Here is a 20,535-nt window from a genome sequence, read left to right as displayed (position 1 = left end):
AGGAAAAGCAAGCACTAACTGAAGGCTGCAAGTAAAATACTGGGTGAGTTAACATGGTTGTAAGCTTTCCTCTCCAAGCTGCTATCGAAATAAAAGGCGATATGTTGCAGAACTGGCAGTTTCTCCACTTGCAATGGCAAAACTACGAACTTGCAACAGATTTAATTAACGAACCGGAGCTGATCCCAGTATCTAAACTTCTAACCCTGTTGGGGAGGGACTGTTACAAATTGTATACCACCCTAAGTGTAACCAACAAACAAAAAAACGGACTGCGGAAATTTTGAAAGCCTTGAACACCAAGTGAACATTACTTATGAAAGCTAAGTATTCAGCACTAGAGCTCAGGGTGAAAACAAGCCCATTGATCAGTATGTGACTACAGGAATGCAGCTTGCAGAATCATTTGAATTCGGGCAACTGAGAGATGACCGGAGTCAAGATAGAATTCTCTTAGACCTACGAAACCCCTCAGTGGGAGCAAGTGTACTGAAAGAGGAGAAACTTAACACTCAGGAAAATGTTAGACATGTGTAGAAATCGGAGGTTGTAAAATGTCAGAGCACATATATGGCAGAACAGACCAGAGGATACATTATGCTGAGAGACATTCCAGGCCAAAAGAGCAGAACAATCGTGGACAAGGGGCAGGATGCAAATACTGTGGATAAAATCATACGAAGGAAAAAGAGGATTGCCCAGCGTGGGGAAAACAGTGTTTTAGCTGCAAGAAGCTGAATCATTTCACGCACAAATGATTGGCTAGAAAGAAGTAAAATAGGCCTATACAGATGGCCACTGGAAAGATATCAGCAGAAGAGTCTGAAGCATGATTCACAATACAACAGGTTGGTTCTGTCGAGTCTGTAGGTGATACATGGTTTGCGATTGTTACAATGCTGGCTGCAGGAGAGTATCAAGTGAACAAGAAGTGCCAGCTAGACACTGGTGCGTAAAGCAACATCACGACCTGCACAGACCTGTGCGAAGTGGCTCAATGTAGTGATCCAAAAATGAAGCCTCAAAAGTAAGGTTGAACCATGTGATGGGTGATACTCATACTGAGAGGACAAATTTAGTCTGAGAGCCCAAAGCAATGGCAAGAAGGAAGATCTAGAGTTCCAGATCCTGGATGGTATGTACCAGCCACTCATCTCAGTTGTAGCAAGTCTAAAGCTTGGACTGATCACCCTGAATGTGTCCACAGGGATTTACAACGTGTCGCAGCACACACAACCATTAACTGACTGCCGAACAGATTCTAGAGGAGTACAAATGTGTTTACAGGATTGGGATGTATACTTGGAGAATATCATCTAGAAGTAGATGACAGCGTAAGACTAATTCAGCAACTGCCGAGAAGAGTTCCAGCTGCCTTCAAGTCGAGCCTAAAAAACGAGATAGAGCTGGAAAAGAAGGGAGTAATCAAGAAAGTGTTTAGCAGCATGGTAGTAGTGAAACAACCTAGAAAGCTGCGAGTATGCTTTAACCCAAAGGATCTATTTAAATAAAGCGCTGAAGAGATCTCACTACCCGATGCCAACCGTTGAAGGAATATTGGTGGAACTTGCCAAGCCAAAGATCTTTACTACCCTAGATGCAAAGGATGGTTACTGTTAAGTGAAGCTGGATGAAAGCAGTAGCTTTCTAACTTCATTCTGGACGCTGTTTGGGAGATGCAGATAATTGCACATGCCTTTGGCATTTCCATAGCTCCAGAAGAGTATCACGTGAATAGCATGAGGTAGTCAGTGATCTTCCTGGAGTGGAAGCCATAATGGATGATCTAATAGTCTATGGACGTGGGGAGACAATAGAAGACCACTATCATAGCTGACCACTAGTAAAATTTAATACGACTGTTGGATCTCACCAAATGAAGCTGAAAAAGAAAAAAAATTGTAACTGAAGATGCCTAAAGTCAACTACATAGGCTGTGTACTGACAGCAGAAGGTCTTTGCCCAGATCCTGACAAAGTGAGGGCTGTAGCAGCAATGCAGCGACAAACAGATGTGAAAGCCATGCAAATTTTTTGGATTAGTGAGCTATTTAGCAAAATCTTTGCCCTATTTGTCGTCGGAGTGTGAACCATAACGCAAGCTCACTGGCAAAGAGGTACAGTGGTATTGGGACACCGGAACAAGCAGTGTTCACAAATCAAACAACTAGTGGTGACGTCACCAGTACTGAAGTACTATGACAACAATGATGAAGCCACCTTGCAGTGTGACGCCAGTGAGACAGGCCTTGAGCAACTTAATTCAGCAAGGGCAACCGATCGCATTTACATCCAGGGCACTAACGCAAATGGATCAACACTATGCTCAGACCAAGTGAGTGCCTGGCTGTTTCGCTTGAGCATTTTCATCAATACCTTCTTGGGAGAGCCAAAGTAACAGCGGAGCCTGACCACAAGCCGCCAAAGCATTTTTCTCAAACTGCTACTAACTATTTCAAAGCGTCAGCAAAGAATGTTACTTTTTTGCAGAGATATCATCTCGAAGTGACCTACAGGTAAGGAAAACTGATGTATATCGCTGACGTGCTGTCGAGAGCAGTGCTCCCCATGAGAAAAGTTGAGGATGCTATAACAGAACGTGAAATCTTCCAGATTCAACTTGACGCAGCAGCTTGACATGATCTGGAATTCAACAGCCCAACAGAGACATTGAATCTGACAGACCAGTACCTTGCTCAAATCAACCAACAAGATGAAACTCTACAAGATGCAATTCTCCAAGTGCTACAAGAAATAGTGATGAAAGGATGGCCTGAGAGTATCAAGGAGACATCTGCAGTCACGAGCTTACTGGGCTTACCAAGATGAATTTGACAGCGCAAGATGGCCCCTGTATAAAGGAAATAGAGTCGTCATTCCCAAGGAGATGAGAGAAGAGATGCTGAAATGCATCCATGCAAGCTATCAAGGAATTGAATCTAGTCTGAGTAAGGGAAGAGAAATGGCCAAACATGAACAACAAAATTAAAGATCACATAGCCACTAGTACCGAGCTAAACTAAAAGTTGATGACACATGACGTCCCAGACAGACCATGGATGAAGCTGGGAGTAGACCTTTTCACTCTAGCAGGAACTGATTATCTTATCACGGTAGACTAGTATTCTGATTCCAGGGAGTTAGATCAACTGACTTCAACGACAACAGGAAAAATAGTAGAATGCCTGAAAGCACACTTCAGTCATTATAGCATTCTAGACATTGAGGGCCATTGTCACTCATCACAGTTCACAAGAGAAGAATTCACCCACTTCACAGAGGATTGGGGAATTCAACACTGCACATTATCTCTGCACCATCCCCATTTGAATGGAAAGACTGAGGCAGCAGTGAAAATCACTAAAGGAATCATCATAATCAAATGGAGCAAACCTAGCACCGATGTATACAAGGCAATCTTCGAATGGAGAAATACACTGACTAAAGGCACGGAAATTAGTCCAGTCAAAGATTAATGTCCTGCTGCACCAAAACTACTTTTACAATAGCAAAAAAGCTACTGAAACCAGAAGTATTAACAGGTGAGAGTGGGAAAAGAATTGAGATAAAATGACAGCCAAATTTCAATTTGACAAGATTGCCAGAGCTGAGCATTGGAGAGCCAATCAGGGTACAAACTTTCAATTCTCTCAAAAGGAGTCAGCCTGTGTGGCAATTCTCTCAAAAGGAGTCAGCCTGTGTGGCAATGTGGGAAATGTGTAGAGAAATTGTTACCTAGATTGTATGTGGTAGTAGTGAATGACCAAATATAGTGGCACAACTTCAGGCATATGAACAACTAGTGAAGGAACAGCTCCTCTGCAGTCAGCCAATCAGGAAGATGGGATTTTGACAGCTGTACAGGGTACAGAATGACCATGACTCCGAGATCCAATTATCCCTCCTCAACAACAGAAATGGAACAACAGCGGTTACCACGATGACAAATTCCACAGGAATGACATGCACCCTCACAGAGAAGGAACGTCGCCCAGACGAACAGCCTATGACAACCCGCCACATACCATTAACAGACCTGCACGATTCAACAACCATGTTTGCAATGCATGTGCAGCGACTGACAAGAATAACAAACAGCTTGTTAATGCATGCAAACATTTGTGGTATTTTGGGTAACTTGGGTAACACTAAGTTCCGCATGATGCATGCAAATTTGTCTTTTTCATTAGGAAAAAAGGGATGGTTGGGTTTTGAAATGCAACAGTACTACTGTCCTATCTGACTTGCTGTAGTCCTGTGAGCTCCACCATGTGGGACTCTCTGGAAGTGGCCATTTTTTTCAAAAAGGACTTGCACTGAGAAAGCACAGCAATCTTTGAACTCAGCGCATCTGTTCAGTCTCTTGATGCATGATTAAAACAGGAACTTGAATGTACCATCATACTGTTATGAACATTGGTTTCTTTTGGGAGCTTGTTATCTTAGAATTCATTCCTTTTGAACTTCATGATTGTGAGTTGACAGAACTCCGCCAGATGGAGTTTCATATGGAAAATGAGAGACCATCTATTTTTGAGCCCAAAGATGGATGTGTTTTCTAAATGGGGAGAAGATGGGAAATGTGGATGAACAGAGACGTAGTGGTCCAAGTATAGAAGTCACTTAAAGCTGGTTGATTAAAATAATTAAGGCTAATGGAATGTTGACCTTTTACTTGGGAACTGCAGTACAAACAGGAAGTTATGTTACAAGCTGTGTAGAGCTCTGGTTAGATCCTTAGATTATTGCATTCAGTTCTGGAAAAGCACCTTGGGAAGGATATGATGGCCTAGGAGGGAATGCAATGCAGATTCACCAGAATGATGCCAAAGCTATAGGGGTTAAATTATGAGGACATTACATAGACTAGAATTGCATTTCTTTGAATAAAGAATGTTTTGAGATATTCAGGATAATCAAATTTGTTGATGGAGTGGATGGAGAGAAATTATTTCTCCTGATGGGGAGTCTCAAACAAGGAGGGGAGGGGGCTAGGGCATAACCTTAAAATGAAACTAGGCTATTTAGGGATGATGTCAGAAAACATTTCATACAAAAGGGTAGTAGGAATGTAATACTTGCTCGTAAAAAAAGTTGCCGAGGCTTAGTCAATTGCAAATTTCAAAATTGGAATTGATTTTTGTTGACTAGGTGTATTATGGAGCTAAGGCAAGCAGATAGAGTTAAGTTACAAAATGGCCACGGTCTAATGTAATGGTGAAATAGGCTTGAATAACTGAATGGCCTAATCCTCCCTGTTCCTATATATTCCTAATCTTTTACTTTTGTTATTTGCTGTAAAGCAATGCAAGGTTTCTTTTTATTGAAAATAGTAACTCCTTTTTGAGGAAGCTGACAGTATCAAGTCCCTTGTAAATAAAGTTGTTATTTACTGTTGTGCCTCTATCACCTGACAGCAACAGGACTTCATTGTAAATAGGAGGCATAATGCTGTTTCATGGTTCAGCTTTTCACAAGTTGCATATTGCTGTGGATATCCTATCACCGTACAAAATTTTAACGTTAAATTGGGAGCTGATGTCCTGTTTTAAAGGAGAGTTCTGTGAAGATGCATTGTATTCCCTGTTAATGCCAATTGTTACGGACAGGAGGGGAATTAACTCAAATAGCCCTGATTTCTCCCCTCAGCACCTGGTCTAAGCAGAATGGTGTTTTTTAATTCTGATTTCCCCCTTTGTAAGTGGTAGTGTGTTTTTCCCCAACCCTTCAGTTTGGAGTGATCCAATCCTCTATTAATAACCCCACAGCAAACTCCAGATAAGGTAAAATAATAGGGTTGGTTTATTTTACACACCCACAAAACATGGGAAAGACGTTTCGCAACATCCACCCCTGTTTGCATTCATACAATAAAAGTGATAAGGAAAAGAAAGGGGTATTGTGGTCTTTCCCTGTAGAAATAAGAGTTAGGGTTTCACGGGAGTCTAGAAACAAAAGCCCATTGGCAAATTCCTTTAGAGGTTAGCAAGCTGAAACTGTTGCAGGATGATCTGTCTTTCCAGGAGTGAGGACTTCAATGATGGCAGAAGGCACGAGATGAATTAGCCTTGAAGGCACAGATATAGAAGTTCCAGTGTTCCAGTAATTTACAGTGTAGATGAGGGCAGGCACTTTACCTAGGCAGAACTCTTTCTGCTGCTACCTGTTAGATGATAAAATGGTAGATTGCCTGGGTTCAGTTCCACTCGACAATGTTACAGGTTCTAACAGCTTGGGGGAGGTCATGTGACATACCTCACACTACTTCTGGGTGTTAGACAAAAGGTGCATTTTCCCAGGTTTTGAATCTTGAGGTGCTTAATAGAAGAGTCAGGGTCTGTTTTGTCCTTTACAGACTCACTGTCTCCTTTGGCTGGAGCTCTGCCTTAGAAGTGTAAAGGGGTTTGGGGCATTTCTTTGGAATTTAATTGTCGGCAGTCACTGAGGCCATTAGCACCTTGAGGTCCCTGCTGGTTTCTGAAGGTTAGAAATTCCTTTGGTATGAGTCATGGCTAGTCAGTGTATATATTGCAACATCTGACACAATATTGACACTGACCAATTTGTTGTTGACGCTGATGTGTGCTGTCTAGTTTAATGCTGCAGTGTAAACATGTATCTCCTGGTGCATTTGAGACTGGTGGAGATTTCCAGTTTGAAGATGTTTGGCTGATGTTAGGAATAACTCCATGAATACTGGGAGCTTTCTGGTACTTTGCCCTGGTGACCATTCTTCCTATGTAAGTGTGTGTCAGAAAGGTGTTGAAATGAAAGGCATAAATGATTAGATACCAATCTGATCCTCAAGCAATAATATTTTGTATTTCTGCTGGTGTTTCATGAAGCACAGACTTGCAGTCTTGAGCCAATTCTAAATGCTAAGCATGCCACCTTTTACAAATATTTAATTTTACTTGTAAGAGCCAAGAAATACATTGTTTTTCTAAAATTCAAGAATTTTTTTTTTAACAGACTATCCATATAGCCTTGCTAATAAGGAGCTTCGGAATGTTATCAAATCACTGCTGGCAAAAACATCTGACAACCTGGAACACTTCTTTGACCACTGCATCTACACTATGTTGCGTGAGCAAGAAAAGGCTGCAGGTAATAAGACTATTTCAGTGCCTTTTATTTATAAGTGTGATGTTAAGTTCAATCAAAATCTCTTGGCATTCACTTCAATTCAGCTTGAAAGCATTTAACAAACAATGTTCTGCTTGACACCAACTTTATTTTTCTCTGACAATTTATTGAATCCCTTTTGAACTGTGATCTTACATAGTATTTGCGGCTTCAGTATCAGTTCTTCAATTTGGGCTATTTTGGTGTATTTCCAATTTTGACACTGCTAAACTTTAAACACTTAAAAAAAAATCTCATTTTTAATGGCTGTAATGTTTCACTAAAAAATTAATTTACAGATGATTTTAATCAGCATAAAGCCATAAACAACATGGTTTGTATGCTAGACCACAGGGTTGAACAGCTGTCTTGAGTGAAAAAAGTGTTGAGTTTCAAAATTGTTCACTGCATTTCACACATTTGAGAATTAATAAATGTCTCTTGTGTCTCAGATAATTTTTTAAAGCATTTAACAATATACTTTACCAACTTACTAGTATGGTAAAGTTGGCATTTATTGCTAATCCCTTGCCTGAGAGGATGGTGATGATGCCATCTAGAACAGCTGCAGTACTTGTGGTGAAGGTGCTTCCAATGCTGGTGGGGCATTCCAGGATTTTGATCCAACAGCAATGAAGGAATGTCTATACATTTTCAACTTAAGATAGTTTGTGGTTTGGAGGTGAACATGGGTGGTGATGCTGTTCACAATTACCTGCTTCTCTTGTCCTCCTAGATGGTGAAGGTCATAGATTTGGGAAGTACCGCTGAAGAAGCCTTGATGCTTTGTCATGGTGCGTAGCACATTGACAGTTGCTACAGTACATAAGTAGTGGCGGGTGTGGTTGTTCAGGTTAGTTGAAATGCTGATCAAGCAGGATGCTTTGTCTTGCATGGTGTCCAGTTTCTTGAGTATAGTAGCAGTTACACTTTGAGTAGACAGTATACTGTTGTCAACCTAATTATGCTTGTAGACAGCAGAGTGTCTCAGATGCGCTCTTGTAGCCAGTGCATTGATGTGCCTGATTCAGTTGAGTTTTTGGTCATTGGTGACCCACATGAAGTTGATGTGGAATTCTACATTGGTAATGACATTGAATATGAAAAGATGGTGGTTAGGTTCTAATTGGAGAGGGTCGTTGCTTGTGTGGTCTAAATATCACTTGCTACTTTTCAGCCTAAGTCAGGACGTTGTCCAGGTCTTGCTTTCACTGACTGTTTCATTACCTGAGGAATTGCAAATGGAGCTGAATGCTGTGCAGTTAAGTGAGCAGCTCAACTTTTGACCTTGATGGAGGGAAGGTCATTGACAAAATAACTGAAGATAGTTGGATCTGGGGCACTGTCCTGAGAAACTCCTGCTGAGAAGATTGATCTCTTTCTATCTTCATTTGGGAAATATATAGCTCCCGTCAGTGGAGTGTTTTGATCCCTATTGATTTCAATTTTACGAGGGCCCCTTGATGCCACACTTAGGCTGTTTTGATGCCAAGGGCAATTACTTTCAACTCATGTTCATGTGCGTGTTTGTTTGAACCAAAGTGATTTAATGAGGTCTGGGGCTGAATGATCCTGGCAGAACCCAAGTGTCAGTGAGCAAGTTATTGGTGGACGAGTGCTGCTTGATAGCACAATGCTAACTCCTTAGGTTGATAATAGCAATAATTGGACAGGTTGTCATTCTCTTTTTCTGTGTTTGGAGAGGATGTATCTGGAGAATTTTTGGCATTTTTGCATAGATGCACTGAATAAAATATCACATAGACTGGTTTGGAAAATTGAAGCCATGGGATTAAAATGGCTACGTGGATACAAAAACTAGTAAGGGATCGAATGTGTAGCGTAATGGTGAGCAATTGCTTTCAGACGGGAAGGACATATGCAATGGCATCCCCTAGGGGTCAGTATTGGGACCACTGCTCTTTATGACATCGTATTAGTGACCTGGACATGTTATAGGGGCCACAATTTCAAAGTTTGAAAATGATGTGAAACATGGGTTGTGGTTAACAAAGATAATAGGTTTATGGAGGTAATTGGTGAAATGGGCAAACACATGGTAGGTGAAATTTTATACACAAGTGGCAAGTGACAGACTATTGTATGAAAAATGAGAAGGCAATAAAACTAAATGGTACAGTTTTAAAAGTGGTGCAGAAACAGGGAGATCTTGTGTGTACATACACCTGCAAGTTCCCCTCCAAGTGGCACCATCCTGACCTGGAACTATATTGCCATGATTCCTTCACTGTCACTGGGGCAAAATCCTGGAACTCTCTCCCTAATGGCGCCATGGTTGCACCTTCACTAGATGGACTGCAGAGGGCAGTTGGGGATGGGCAACAAATGCTGTCCTTGCCAGTGATGACCTCACCCTATGAAAGAATTTTTAAAAAGCAGGGCCATAAAAAGGAGCAGAGGAGTGAGACTAATTGGATAGCTTTATCAATGAGCTGTCACAAGCACAATGGGCCAAATGGCTTCCTGTGTACTCTGATTCTATGCAATGTCAGTGTTATAGTTGTGCCTCCATTCTGAATCACTGGTCCTTGACATTGCAGCTGGGTGGTTTTGGGGTCCCAGTGGATTCTGCTGGCTCCTGATGTTGCATGGAGGGAACCTAATAGGCTGGAAAATGATATCTGTCATGTTGTGAACCTCAGGAGGAGGCTGGGATGCATCATTCATTCTGTGCTTCTGGCTGAAGTTGGTTACAAATGCTTCACCCTTGTCTGTGGCACTTATGTCCTGAGTTCTGCTATTGTTGAGAAAATGGATGTTTGTAGAGCCACTTTTTCCTATTAGCAATTTGTCTACTAACTTGCATGACTGGATGTTGCAGGACTGCATAGCTTTAACCTGATTAATTGGTTGTAGGATAGCTTATAGTCTATAAACATAATGTTTTACTGCTTAATTTGTAGACTTCTGTTGTAAATTCAAGTTGGCAGGATATTGGTGTACATTTCCTTACCTGTAACATTAATGGACTGCAGCCAATCATTGATTCTATCCTACTAACAAATAGATTAGAGCAGGAATAGTTTATAGAAAACGTATTGCTCTACAGACTTCAGTACTGATGAGAAACCCAGTGATGTATGTAGCCAAAGGAAGGCATGCTCAAGTGCACATCAAACATTTTATTATGTAAAAAAAAAACTTGATTCTTTCAGGTGAATCCCTGCATGGCTACAGAATTTGTATTCAGGCTATATTGCTAGACAAACCTAAAATTGGAACAATGAATCTTGGAAAGGTAAGCACAGATTGTGCAAATATTACAGCTTTGTTTTATACTTCATGTGGCGTATTTATGTACAAGTGGTGGCTGATAACTTATTGTAGACTCAAGCAGGACAGCCAGCACAGATTTGCTGAAGGCAAATTGCTTTTGACAAGTTATTTTAAATTTACTGATTTTTGTGTAGATTAAGAGAATGTAGTAGAAGTAGTTTACAGGATATGGATTTTCAGAAGATATTTAAGATTTCTCATAAGGCTCAATAGAAAAATGTAAGCATGTGTTATAAGCAGAAATGTAACAGCAAGGATAGATAGTTGTTAGACAGTAAACTGAGTTTAGATAATTGAGTGTTGTTCGGACAGAAGAGGGTGTGAATTGACCAGTGTTGGGTCAACTTTCGATCCCAGTGCATAGAGATGATTTGGACCTGGGCATGTCACAAAACTGAAAATGGCCCCATAATCAAAATAATGCATTGGAGACCATGTGGTTGGCAAACCCTCCCACCCACCCCTTCCCTGGAAGATGATAAAGACCACATTGTGTTCAGGGTAAAACTAGTAGTCAAATTTTAATACTTTAGGATAATTGTTCAATAAGCATGCAGTACTTTTTGAGTGTAAGCCTCACCTTGTGGATGAGGCAGTGTGTAGCAGACAACTGGCTACCACTGGGCAGCTGCTCCATTACTTTTCTGCCCCTTCATCACATTCTTAACAGTCACAGAATTGAAATTGTAACCATTAGATGCTGATAAAGTGCAAACTATAGTTTTTTAGCCACCTGATGGCTCACTTTCTATTGACACCTTATCCAAGCTATCCTGCCAGTGGAGAAGATGATTTTTGTCTCCTTCAGAAGCATCTGGACTGAAGAGCAGTCTAGCCTAGCCAGTTTTGGAGGGTATGCAATAAAACATTGTGATAGAAGCAAACTAAAAATGAAGGTGCTTGTTTTCTTTTTTAGTTAAAAATTATTTTCAACTTAGTGTGCTACCCCCATATAGAAATTGGCCCTATTTCATGCAGGGCAAAATATTTTTGGTTTTTAAGTACTGTGACACCCAGTTAAAGGTACAAAACGTTCCTAGGCAAACAATAATGCTTAGCTTACAACAATCTCTTCCAGAGAAACAGTACTGATGGCCAGTACACACTTATTTTGGTCAGGAATGGTGCTGAGGTTGGAGACTATGTAGAACTATGGAACAAAAGTAGCAGCCAGTCCATTAATATCAGATGAGCAAATTTAAGATCAGGTAGGAGAATTGCTCCTTTATGCCAAGTGTAAATGAGCAATTTCATCTGCAGGATGAAATATTTGCACAATTCACCCCCTTTTTAGGATTTTTCTTTTGAGTGTAAAAGAGTAAGGGGTAGTTTTGAGTGTGCAGGGGCAGGGAAATCTTGGCCACTGCCTGTGCAGATGCTATTTTGAGTGCTGCCAATGGTGGAGCTTCTCTACTGCCAGAGTGTGTTCCATTTAACCCATGCCCCACTCCCACCCGTCCAAAAGAGTCTTTGATGTTTAAACTTTCTACTGAAAAGATTGCCTGGTTGTTCACACACATTTTGCAAATGGCAAGTTTTGGCTAAACTGGCAAATGATTTATCTGAATTATGTGAAGTTGCAATAATTTATGAAAAAGAATAAAATGTTCTGGTATTGAGTTGAATTAACAGTTTAGCAATTACTGTAGAAAAATGGATCATGAGGAATACAGGGGAAGATCAAACAGAAAAAGAAAGCGTATGATGGGCTCAAAGAACTAAGCACTGCAGATAGCCTAGACGAATATAGGAAGTGCAGGGACGAAGTAAAAAAGGAAATAAGGAAATCAAAGAGGGCATGAAAAAAGATGAGCAAGTAAAATTAAAGATAACCCAAAGATGTTTTACCAATACATTAATGCTAAAAGGTTAGTTAAGGAAAAAGTTAGACCTCTCAGAGATGAAGATGGGAACTTGTGTGTAGATGCAGAGGCTGTGGGAAGGGTTTTGAATGAATATTTTGTCTCCGTGTTTACAAAGGAAAGGGAGGATGATATAGTATAGTATATAGTATGAGATATAGTAGTCCAGGAGGAACACTGCAAGATATTGGACGGGATAGTAATAAAGGGAGAGGAAGTACTCAAAAGGTTGAAATACTTGAAAGTTGATAAGTCACCAGGGCCAGATGAATTGTTTCCGAGGCTGCTGAAGGAAATCAGGGAGGAGATAGCAGATGCTTTGAGGATGATTTTCCAATCTTCACTAGATACAGGGGAGGTACCGGAGGACTGGAGAAATGTAAACGTAGTTCCATTGTTTAAAAAGGGTTCAAAGGAAATGTCAAACAATTATAGGCCATATAGGCCAGTTAGTTTTACATCGGTGGTGAGCAGATTAGTAGAATCAATCCTGAGAGATAGGATTAACTGTCACGTGGAAAGGCATGGACTAGTCAGAGATGGTCAGCATGGATTTGTTAAAGGTCTTGCCTCACAAATTTGATTTGAATTCTTTGAGGAAGTGACAAGAAGGGTTGATGAAGGTAATGCAGTGGATATTGTGTACATGGATTTTAGCAAGGCATTTGACAAGGTCCCACATGGCAGATTGGTCAGGAAAGTAAAAACCCATGGGATTCAGGGTAATGAGGCAAACTGGATAAAAGGTTGGCTTTGTAACAGGAAACAAAGGGTAATGGTCGATGGATGCCCTTGCGAATGGAAAGTTGTCTTAAGCGGTGTTCCACAGGGCTCAGTGTTGGGACCCTTGCTGTTTGTTATATATTAACGATTTGGACGTGAACGTGGGGGCCACGATTGGGAAATTTGCAGATGACACAAAGATTGGCCGAGTAGTGGATAGTGTAGAGGATAGCCATAATCTCCAAAACGATTTAGATGGGTTGGTGGAGTGGGTGGTAAAGTGGTAGATGGATTTTAACATAGAGAAGTGTGAAGTCATTCATTTAGGGAGGTCAAACAGTTACAGGGATTACAAAATAAATGGAAATATACTAAGAGGGGTAGATGAAGTGAGAGATCTTGGTGTACAAGTACACAGGTCCCTGAAGTTAGCAGTTCAAGTAGACAAGGTTGTAAAGAAGGCATTTGGAATGCTCTCCTTCATTGGCAGAGGTATAGAATATAAAAATAAGGATATAATGTTGGAATTGTATAAAACACTGGTGAGGCCACAACTGGAGTATTGTGTGCAGTTCTGGTCACCACATTACAGGAAGGACATAATAGCTTTGGATAGAGTGCAGAGGAGATTTACAAGAATGTTGCCAGGGTTAGAAAAGTGTAGCCACGAAGAGAGATTGGAAAGGTTTGGGTTATTTTCCTTAGAATAAAGAAGACTGAGAGTTGACTTGATTGAGGTAAACAAAATTATGAGGGGAATAGATAGAGTGGACAGGATAAAATTGTTTCCCTTGGTGGAGAATTCTAGAACCAGGGTACATAGATTCAAGGTAAGTGGCAAAAGGTGTAGGGGGGACATGAGGAAGAACTTTTTTATGCAGAGGGTAGTGGGTGTCTGGAATTCGCTGCCTAAATTGGTGGTAGAGGCAGAAACTTTAAACTTTTTTTAAAAAGTACCTGGATCTGCACCTTAAGTGCTGTAAGCTGCAGGGCTATGGGGCGGGTGCAGGAAGGTGGGATTAGAAAGGGCACCTGGGTGTCCTTGGGCTGGCATGGACAAGATGGGCCGAATGGCCTCCTTCTGTGCTGTAACTTTTCTATGATTCTGTGGTTCTACTCGTATGTGAAGAGCTGCTTGTTATACCAATGTGACCTTTATCATTCTTCGGTGTAAATAAAAAAAATAGCAGTTGGATAACAGGACTTCTGGGGTATTATTCATTCAATATTGAGACTGCCGGTTTTTAATAAGTTTGTGACCCATTCAAATGATTTGTGTGGCTGGCCTTTGTTTCATTTCATTTCACCTAGGCTCTACGTTTTCAAAAAAAAAAACAGGACGCTATTGCACCATCTGTGGATAACTAAGGAAGTTAAAGTATCAAATTTGGGGGAAAAAAACATACAATACTATGAAGAATAGTGGTAAAAGGGAAGATTGGACAAATTAGAAACTAATAAAGAATGACAAAAAGAGGGAGAAGTTGGAGAATGAGAAAAAGCTAGTTAGAAAAATGAAAACAATGAGTTTCTACAAGTATTTAAAAAGGAAAAGAATAACTAAAGTGAGTATTGGTCCCTTAGAGGGTGAGACTATGAAATTAAGAATGGGAAATAATGAAATGGTGGCGTTGAACTGGTATTTCGTGTTAACTTTAGAAGACAAAAACATCCCAAGAATACTTGAAAATAAAGTGGTAAAAGAGAGAGAGAGGAACACAATCACCAGGGAAAAGGGACTGGGAAAACTATAAGAACTAAAGGCTGACAAATCCTTTGGACCTGATGGTCTACAACCTAGGGTCTTAAAAGAATTGGTTGCCGAGATAGTAGATTGATTGTAATCTTCCCAAATTCTTTAGATTCTGGAAGAGTCCCAAAGGATTGAAAAATCAAAAATGTTCCGGGTCTATTCAAGAAAGGATGGAGACAGAAATCAGGAAATTTAGGCCAGTTAACCTAACGTCAGTTATGGAGCAAGTGCTAGAATTTATTAGTAATAGCAAGACATTTAGAAAATCATAATACAATCAGGCTGAGTCAACATGGTTTTATGAAAGGAAAATCATGTTTGACTAAGTTATTAAAGTTATCTGAGGAAGTAACAAACGAGTGGATGAAGAGGAACCTGTAGATATGGTGTACTTGGATTTCTAAAAGGCATTTGATAAGGTGCCACATCAAGGTTATTATACAAAATAAGAGCTCATGGTGTTGGGAGTAATGCATATTAGCATGGAAAGAAGATTGGTTAGCTAACAGGAAGCAGAGAGCATAAATAGGTCATTTTCAGGTTGGCAAGCTGCAACTGGTGGAGTGCCACATGTATCAGTTCTGTGGCTTCAACTATTTATCATAAAGGGGCTGAATATATGGTAGCTAAATTTGCTGAGGACAGCAAGATAGGTAGGAAAGTAAGTTGTCGAGAGGAGTTAGAGTTTACAAAGAGATGTAGATAGGCTAAGTAAGTGGGCAAAAATTGGGCAGATGGAGTATAATGTGAGGTGGTCCACTTCGACAGGAGGAAGAGAAAAGCAGTCAAATGTAGAGAGACTAGAACTCTGTGGTATAGAGGGACCTGGGTGCCCTGGTACATGAATCACAAAAAGTTAGTATCCGGGTACAGCAAGTGATTCGGAAGGCAAATGGAATGTTGGTATTTATTGCAAGAGGAATAGAGTATAAAAGTAGGGAAGTGTTGCTACAGCTGTACAGGGCCTTAGTGAGAATGCATCTGGAGTACTGTGTATCGTTTTGGTCTCCTTACTTAAGATATGGCGGCATTAGGAGCAGTTCAAGAAGGTTCGCTTGACTGATTTCTGGGGTGAGGGGGTTAGCTTCTGAGGAACGGTTGTTCAGATTGGGCCTGCAGACATTGGCATTTAGAAGAATTAGAGGGGATCTTATTAAAAAGATCCTGAGGGGATTTGACAGGGTGAATGCTGAGAGGATGTTCCCTCTTTGTGGGAAAGTCTAGAACTAGGGGACAACAGTTTAAAAATTAGGGTGGGGGGGTCTCCTATTTAATACGGAGATGAGGAAACATTTTTTCTTCTTCTGAGGTTTGTTAGCCTGTGGAATTCTCTCTCCCAGCAAGCAGAGGACATTGAATCATTGAATATATTCAAGGCTGAGTGAAACCAATTTTTTAGCAAAGGAGTTGGGGTTATGAGGGGCAGACATGGCCTACCACTGCTAATTCTTGTGTTGTAGGGGCTGGGTGCTGAAGTGAACTAGTGTGATTAAACTTGGGGCCCCAGTAAAAAGCCAGATAACATTTGCTCTTTTCTTCTTCATAATTAATGGTCCACAAATGAGATGTTCAGCTTTAAATAAGTCTTGCACCTGATAATTCAGTTTTTGTTAGCTACAAAGCAAAAAGGACTTTCTCCTGTTAAATTTAAGCTCCTTGCATTCATCCCGTTTTTTTTTTATTTTACTTTGCAAATTTTACTTTACTTTCCTTAAAGTTATAATTTTAATTTTTCAGTACCTGGAATTGCTGAGATCCCAGCATAACAAACCAATGAAATGCCTCAGCATCATGTGGGCCCTGGGACAGGCTGGGACAGATTTGGCAGAAGGATTAAAGGGTAAGGAATCAATGATTAACTCAGGATATTTGGAAATGGTTTAAATTGTTTTGTGTTGTAGTTAATACTATCTGGTTTATTCACCATATTTCCCTTGCACTCATTCTTGGGTTTCTGAACTTCTACAACTGCTGCATACGTTTTAATGTTTAAAAAGTAGACAGTCATAACTCTTAATTGAAACTAGATTAATTAGGATCATCATCTTTGTACAAGGTTTCCTCTCTCCTTTATTGTTTTATTCTCTGACAATTTGAGCAAAATTCATGTTTAGTTTGCTCCAATTTTATTAATCCAAGGCATTTATCCATTTGTGATATATTCTGGTCTAACAAAGTTGTTCTTTTCTTCCCATTTTAGTATGGCTTAACATAATGCTTCCTGTACTGGGTGTGAAAGCTCTGTCTGCCTATGCAATTAGCTACTTGGACAGATTACTAATGTGAGTAAATGCAGAACTTTTTTAATCGTAAATTTCAATATGTGGAAAACCTGTGTGAAAATCCATCTTGTGCATTGTATTGCTCAGCTGTATATATATAATAGAAATTTTAGTAGAGAAGATAGTCATTTGTTTTCTCTAAAGTTATTTGCTGATGCTTTTCCTCTACCAATTTAATATTTATTACGCATGTTGTAATTGGTTTCAAGCGCCACTTATAAAGTATTTAATCACACAAGTCTTTGGCAGTGATTGATACTGGATTTGCAACCCAATGATCTTAGTTCAAATCTCATATGGCAAGTTGAGAAATTGAATTCTGTAAAGTCAGGCCAGCTTGTGGACTTTGCTGCATTGTTATTAGTGAGCCAGCTGGGTTATATGCTCTTCAGAGAGAGGAGAATTCTGAGCTACCCAAAGATAAGAATGCCATGTCTGTCTATTCTGCAAGATACCAACCTCGTCTCAACATAGAGTATTGGATGAGACAAACATCGGCTTCCTTTTACTTGCCCCAAGTAGGACTGGCCATACTAATCAATAACAAGCTCATATTTATTCTGGAGAGGATGGCTACTTCATCCCAGTAAAAGATCAAATAACAGTAGAACCCATTGTGATATTCAATAGCTATGTGATCTGCTCCCCTTAGTCACATCTGCATTCTTTGTACAAACGGAAAATGCACTAATCATGGGTGGAGACCTTAACTGTGCCCTTTGCCTCCATTGAAGATTGCAGACTAAAAGCTCAGTAACTCCTTGTCTAGGATGATAGACAAAATTATCAGTTACATTAATTTTTCAGTGCCTTGGCTTTAAGATGCAGACTCCAAAGTAAAATGTTGTTACATGGTTAATCTCTTAATATCAGTGTTATTATGTAAAATATGTTAATTAAACCTCTGATTATAACTCTTCCCTTGTATCTATTTATCATTTTCAGGATGCATTCCAATTTATCCAAGGGATTTGGAACTATTGGACCAAAAGACTTTTTCCCACTGCTGGACTTTGCTTACATGCCTAACAACTCACTTTCACCCAAGTAAGTTAGAATTTTGATTCTGATACTTGTTTAAGAAAGCTGTTATGTGCTTAACTGTTTCATGACTTAACCGTGCATTAGTATTTTTTTTATCTACATATGGGTACAGATTAAATGTACACCAAAAATAATGTGAACATTTATTGTGCATTGAAAAATGTAATTCTATTTTCGTCTGACTTCCAATGACTCTGGAAAAGGAAGATGGTCGATCTCCATATGCGCGCTATTCAAGCCAGCCTGGTCCTATTCCATAGATAAGTGCTTGTACCAGCATAAGAACAATGAGTTAATTAGTATTTAATCATAATGGCTTACATTTTCTCTAGAATCTTCAACCAGATATTTATTTGAATATTTTAAACCAGTTAATGGGCATAACCTTACTGCTCTATTGTTGAGTTTCTTGTTTGTATCTACCCTTTCCTCTGGAAAGGGGGAGCAATTTAACACATTAAGGCTGGTGGCATTTATACTTCAACCATCTCACCTCATTCTGCCCTTGGGAACTAAGCTAAATATTTACATTATCTGTGCCTTCGGTATTTAAAACAAAAACAACTCAAGTTCTCTTTTTTAAAAAAAAGTTTAGTTCTGTATGTCTTTCTCAAGTTGAAGCCCTACTTCCTAAAATTTTTATTACTCTTCTGTAATTTGTAACTAATGTTTCAGTATCCTTTAAAGGTAGTGAACTCAAAATTATGAACAGTGTTGTAAATTGAATCATATTGTATTGTGCAGTTAAAATAACTTGTTTTGGGCTTGATGCCTACTGAACAGGGAGGTGATGAAGTGGGTTCCTGAATTTGCCTGTTAATCTTCCGACACATTCTACTCCTCCTTTCAGTTTACAGGATCAGTTGCGTCATCTTTATCCTCGGCTGAAAGTATTGGCATTTGGTGCCAAACCTGACTCTACACTGCACACCTACTTTCCCTCTTTCTTATCGAGAGCAACTCCCAACTGCCCTCAAGAGATGAAGAAAGAGGTGAGTGATGAGAATATATTTTTGATATTATGAAATGGAATTTTAATGTGAGAATAAACCCATTTAAGTTTGGTGTTTACCATTAATGCATTCATAATATTTTTCTTTTTAAAGAAAAGACAACAACTTGACTTGTCCTGGCTTATTGAAAATTTGTTACAGATCTTATTGGTTACAAGGTTGAGGGAAGAATGTTTAAAATTATATCCAAGTCTTTTTTGAGAAACCTTTAATTGTTTTAACGCCAAACAAACTTGCAATCCATCTGTATTATCTTTTAAAGAAATCACTCACTCAGAAAACTTTCATAATAGGGATATTGAATTCTTAACCTTCCATAACTCCCAATACTCCATATTAAGAAATATATTGCAAATAGTAACTGTGTATTTTGAAAGCAAGGGATTTATGATTTCAAATTTATTTTGATCTTCTCTAATGAATTTTGCCCAGCTGACAAAGTAGCTGAGCTGCATAGGTCAGGAAGATCACAGTTTCCTGACTCAATTCAGTTACTCTTAATCTGTTTTGTCAAAATATGCACAGGTGTTGCCATTGGTTCTCTCCCCCCCCCTCCCCCCGCCAAAACCACCACCACCACTCCCCCATGTTCAAATAGCTTGTGCATGTTCACTGCCTACTGATGCTTAAGGGAAGAATATGCAATTGGGCAAAGTACCAGAGCACAATTATCCATGAAATTTTACCTCTGAAGGGGCAGCACTCTTGGTTGAAATGTGTCATAATGAGCAAGAAGAAATTGCTTGTGTGTAACTAATTTATTTTGCATTATCTCTCTCCCTGTTGTGCTAGTTGAGAACTTAAACTATAGTTGATCAATTGGAAATTGATGTATCTTTGTAGTCAATCAAGCCATTGATGATGTAAGCTACTTAGTAGTCTGAATTGCATATCTTTTATGAATTGGGATAATATGAAGCTAATGTTCCTTTTTCTCAACTTTCAGCTCTTAACGTGTATGGTTCAGTGCTTAACCACAGATTCTAACAGTTTCAGTGTTTGGAGACAGCTGTATACCAAACATCTCTCTCAGTCCAGGTGATTATTGCAAAAACTTGCAAAGACGTGGCATGGAATAATTCTAATGGACGGAGATCCTAGGTTTTTTTTTTCAAACTGCATCTATGTAGATTTAAACTGACATAACCAGCTGATGTTTGTTAAACCCAAATCTAATAGTATGCTAACTGAAGTTCTACTTTGAGAGTGAGCTGATCTACTGTGGTTGAAATTTCTGCTGTAGCTCCTTATTCATGCTTTGCTTTTTTTTTCGATTAAGTCCAGAGTGTGGTTTTCAACCATTTCTTTTCCCTTGACTGTGAATATACTTAGCCCCTGCAATATTTGGATCTTTGCCGCATTGGTTGCCTGAGCCTATTTGGCATGATGAGCAACAGAATTATTTAGGATTCTTCTCTTCTGACTCTCCTCCAAAAA

The 20,535-nt window shown here is 39.6% G+C and overlaps 1 protein-coding gene across 3 annotated transcripts in view; it reads left to right on the top strand.

Moving 5' to 3' along the window:
• tmem214 (transmembrane protein 214) overlaps nt 1–20,535 on the top strand; it is a 60,463-nt gene that overhangs the window by 13,126 nt on the left and 26,802 nt on the right. For 2 of the 3 annotated variants that reach the window (XM_041187959.1, XM_041187958.1), the window contains exons 4-10: nt 6,972–7,106; nt 10,301–10,383; nt 16,497–16,599; nt 16,960–17,041; nt 17,987–18,088; nt 18,936–19,077; nt 20,045–20,136. In XM_041187959.1, coding sequence (XP_041043893.1) covers nt 6,972–7,106; nt 10,301–10,383; nt 16,497–16,599; nt 16,960–17,041; nt 17,987–18,088; nt 18,936–19,077; nt 20,045–20,136 — 739 coding nt within the window. The remainder of the gene's footprint in view (nt 1–6,971; nt 7,107–10,300; nt 10,384–16,496; nt 16,600–16,959; nt 17,042–17,986; nt 18,089–18,935; nt 19,078–20,044; nt 20,137–20,535) is intronic. The other variant, XM_041187960.1, reaches the window with a different exon arrangement.

The sequence above is a fragment of the Carcharodon carcharias genome, chromosome 5 (genome assembly GCF_017639515.1).
Source record: "Carcharodon carcharias isolate sCarCar2 chromosome 5, sCarCar2.pri, whole genome shotgun sequence".
Lineage (NCBI taxonomy): Eukaryota > Metazoa > Chordata > Chondrichthyes > Lamniformes > Lamnidae > Carcharodon > Carcharodon carcharias.
This window is presented reverse-complemented; position numbering and strand designations above follow the sequence as displayed.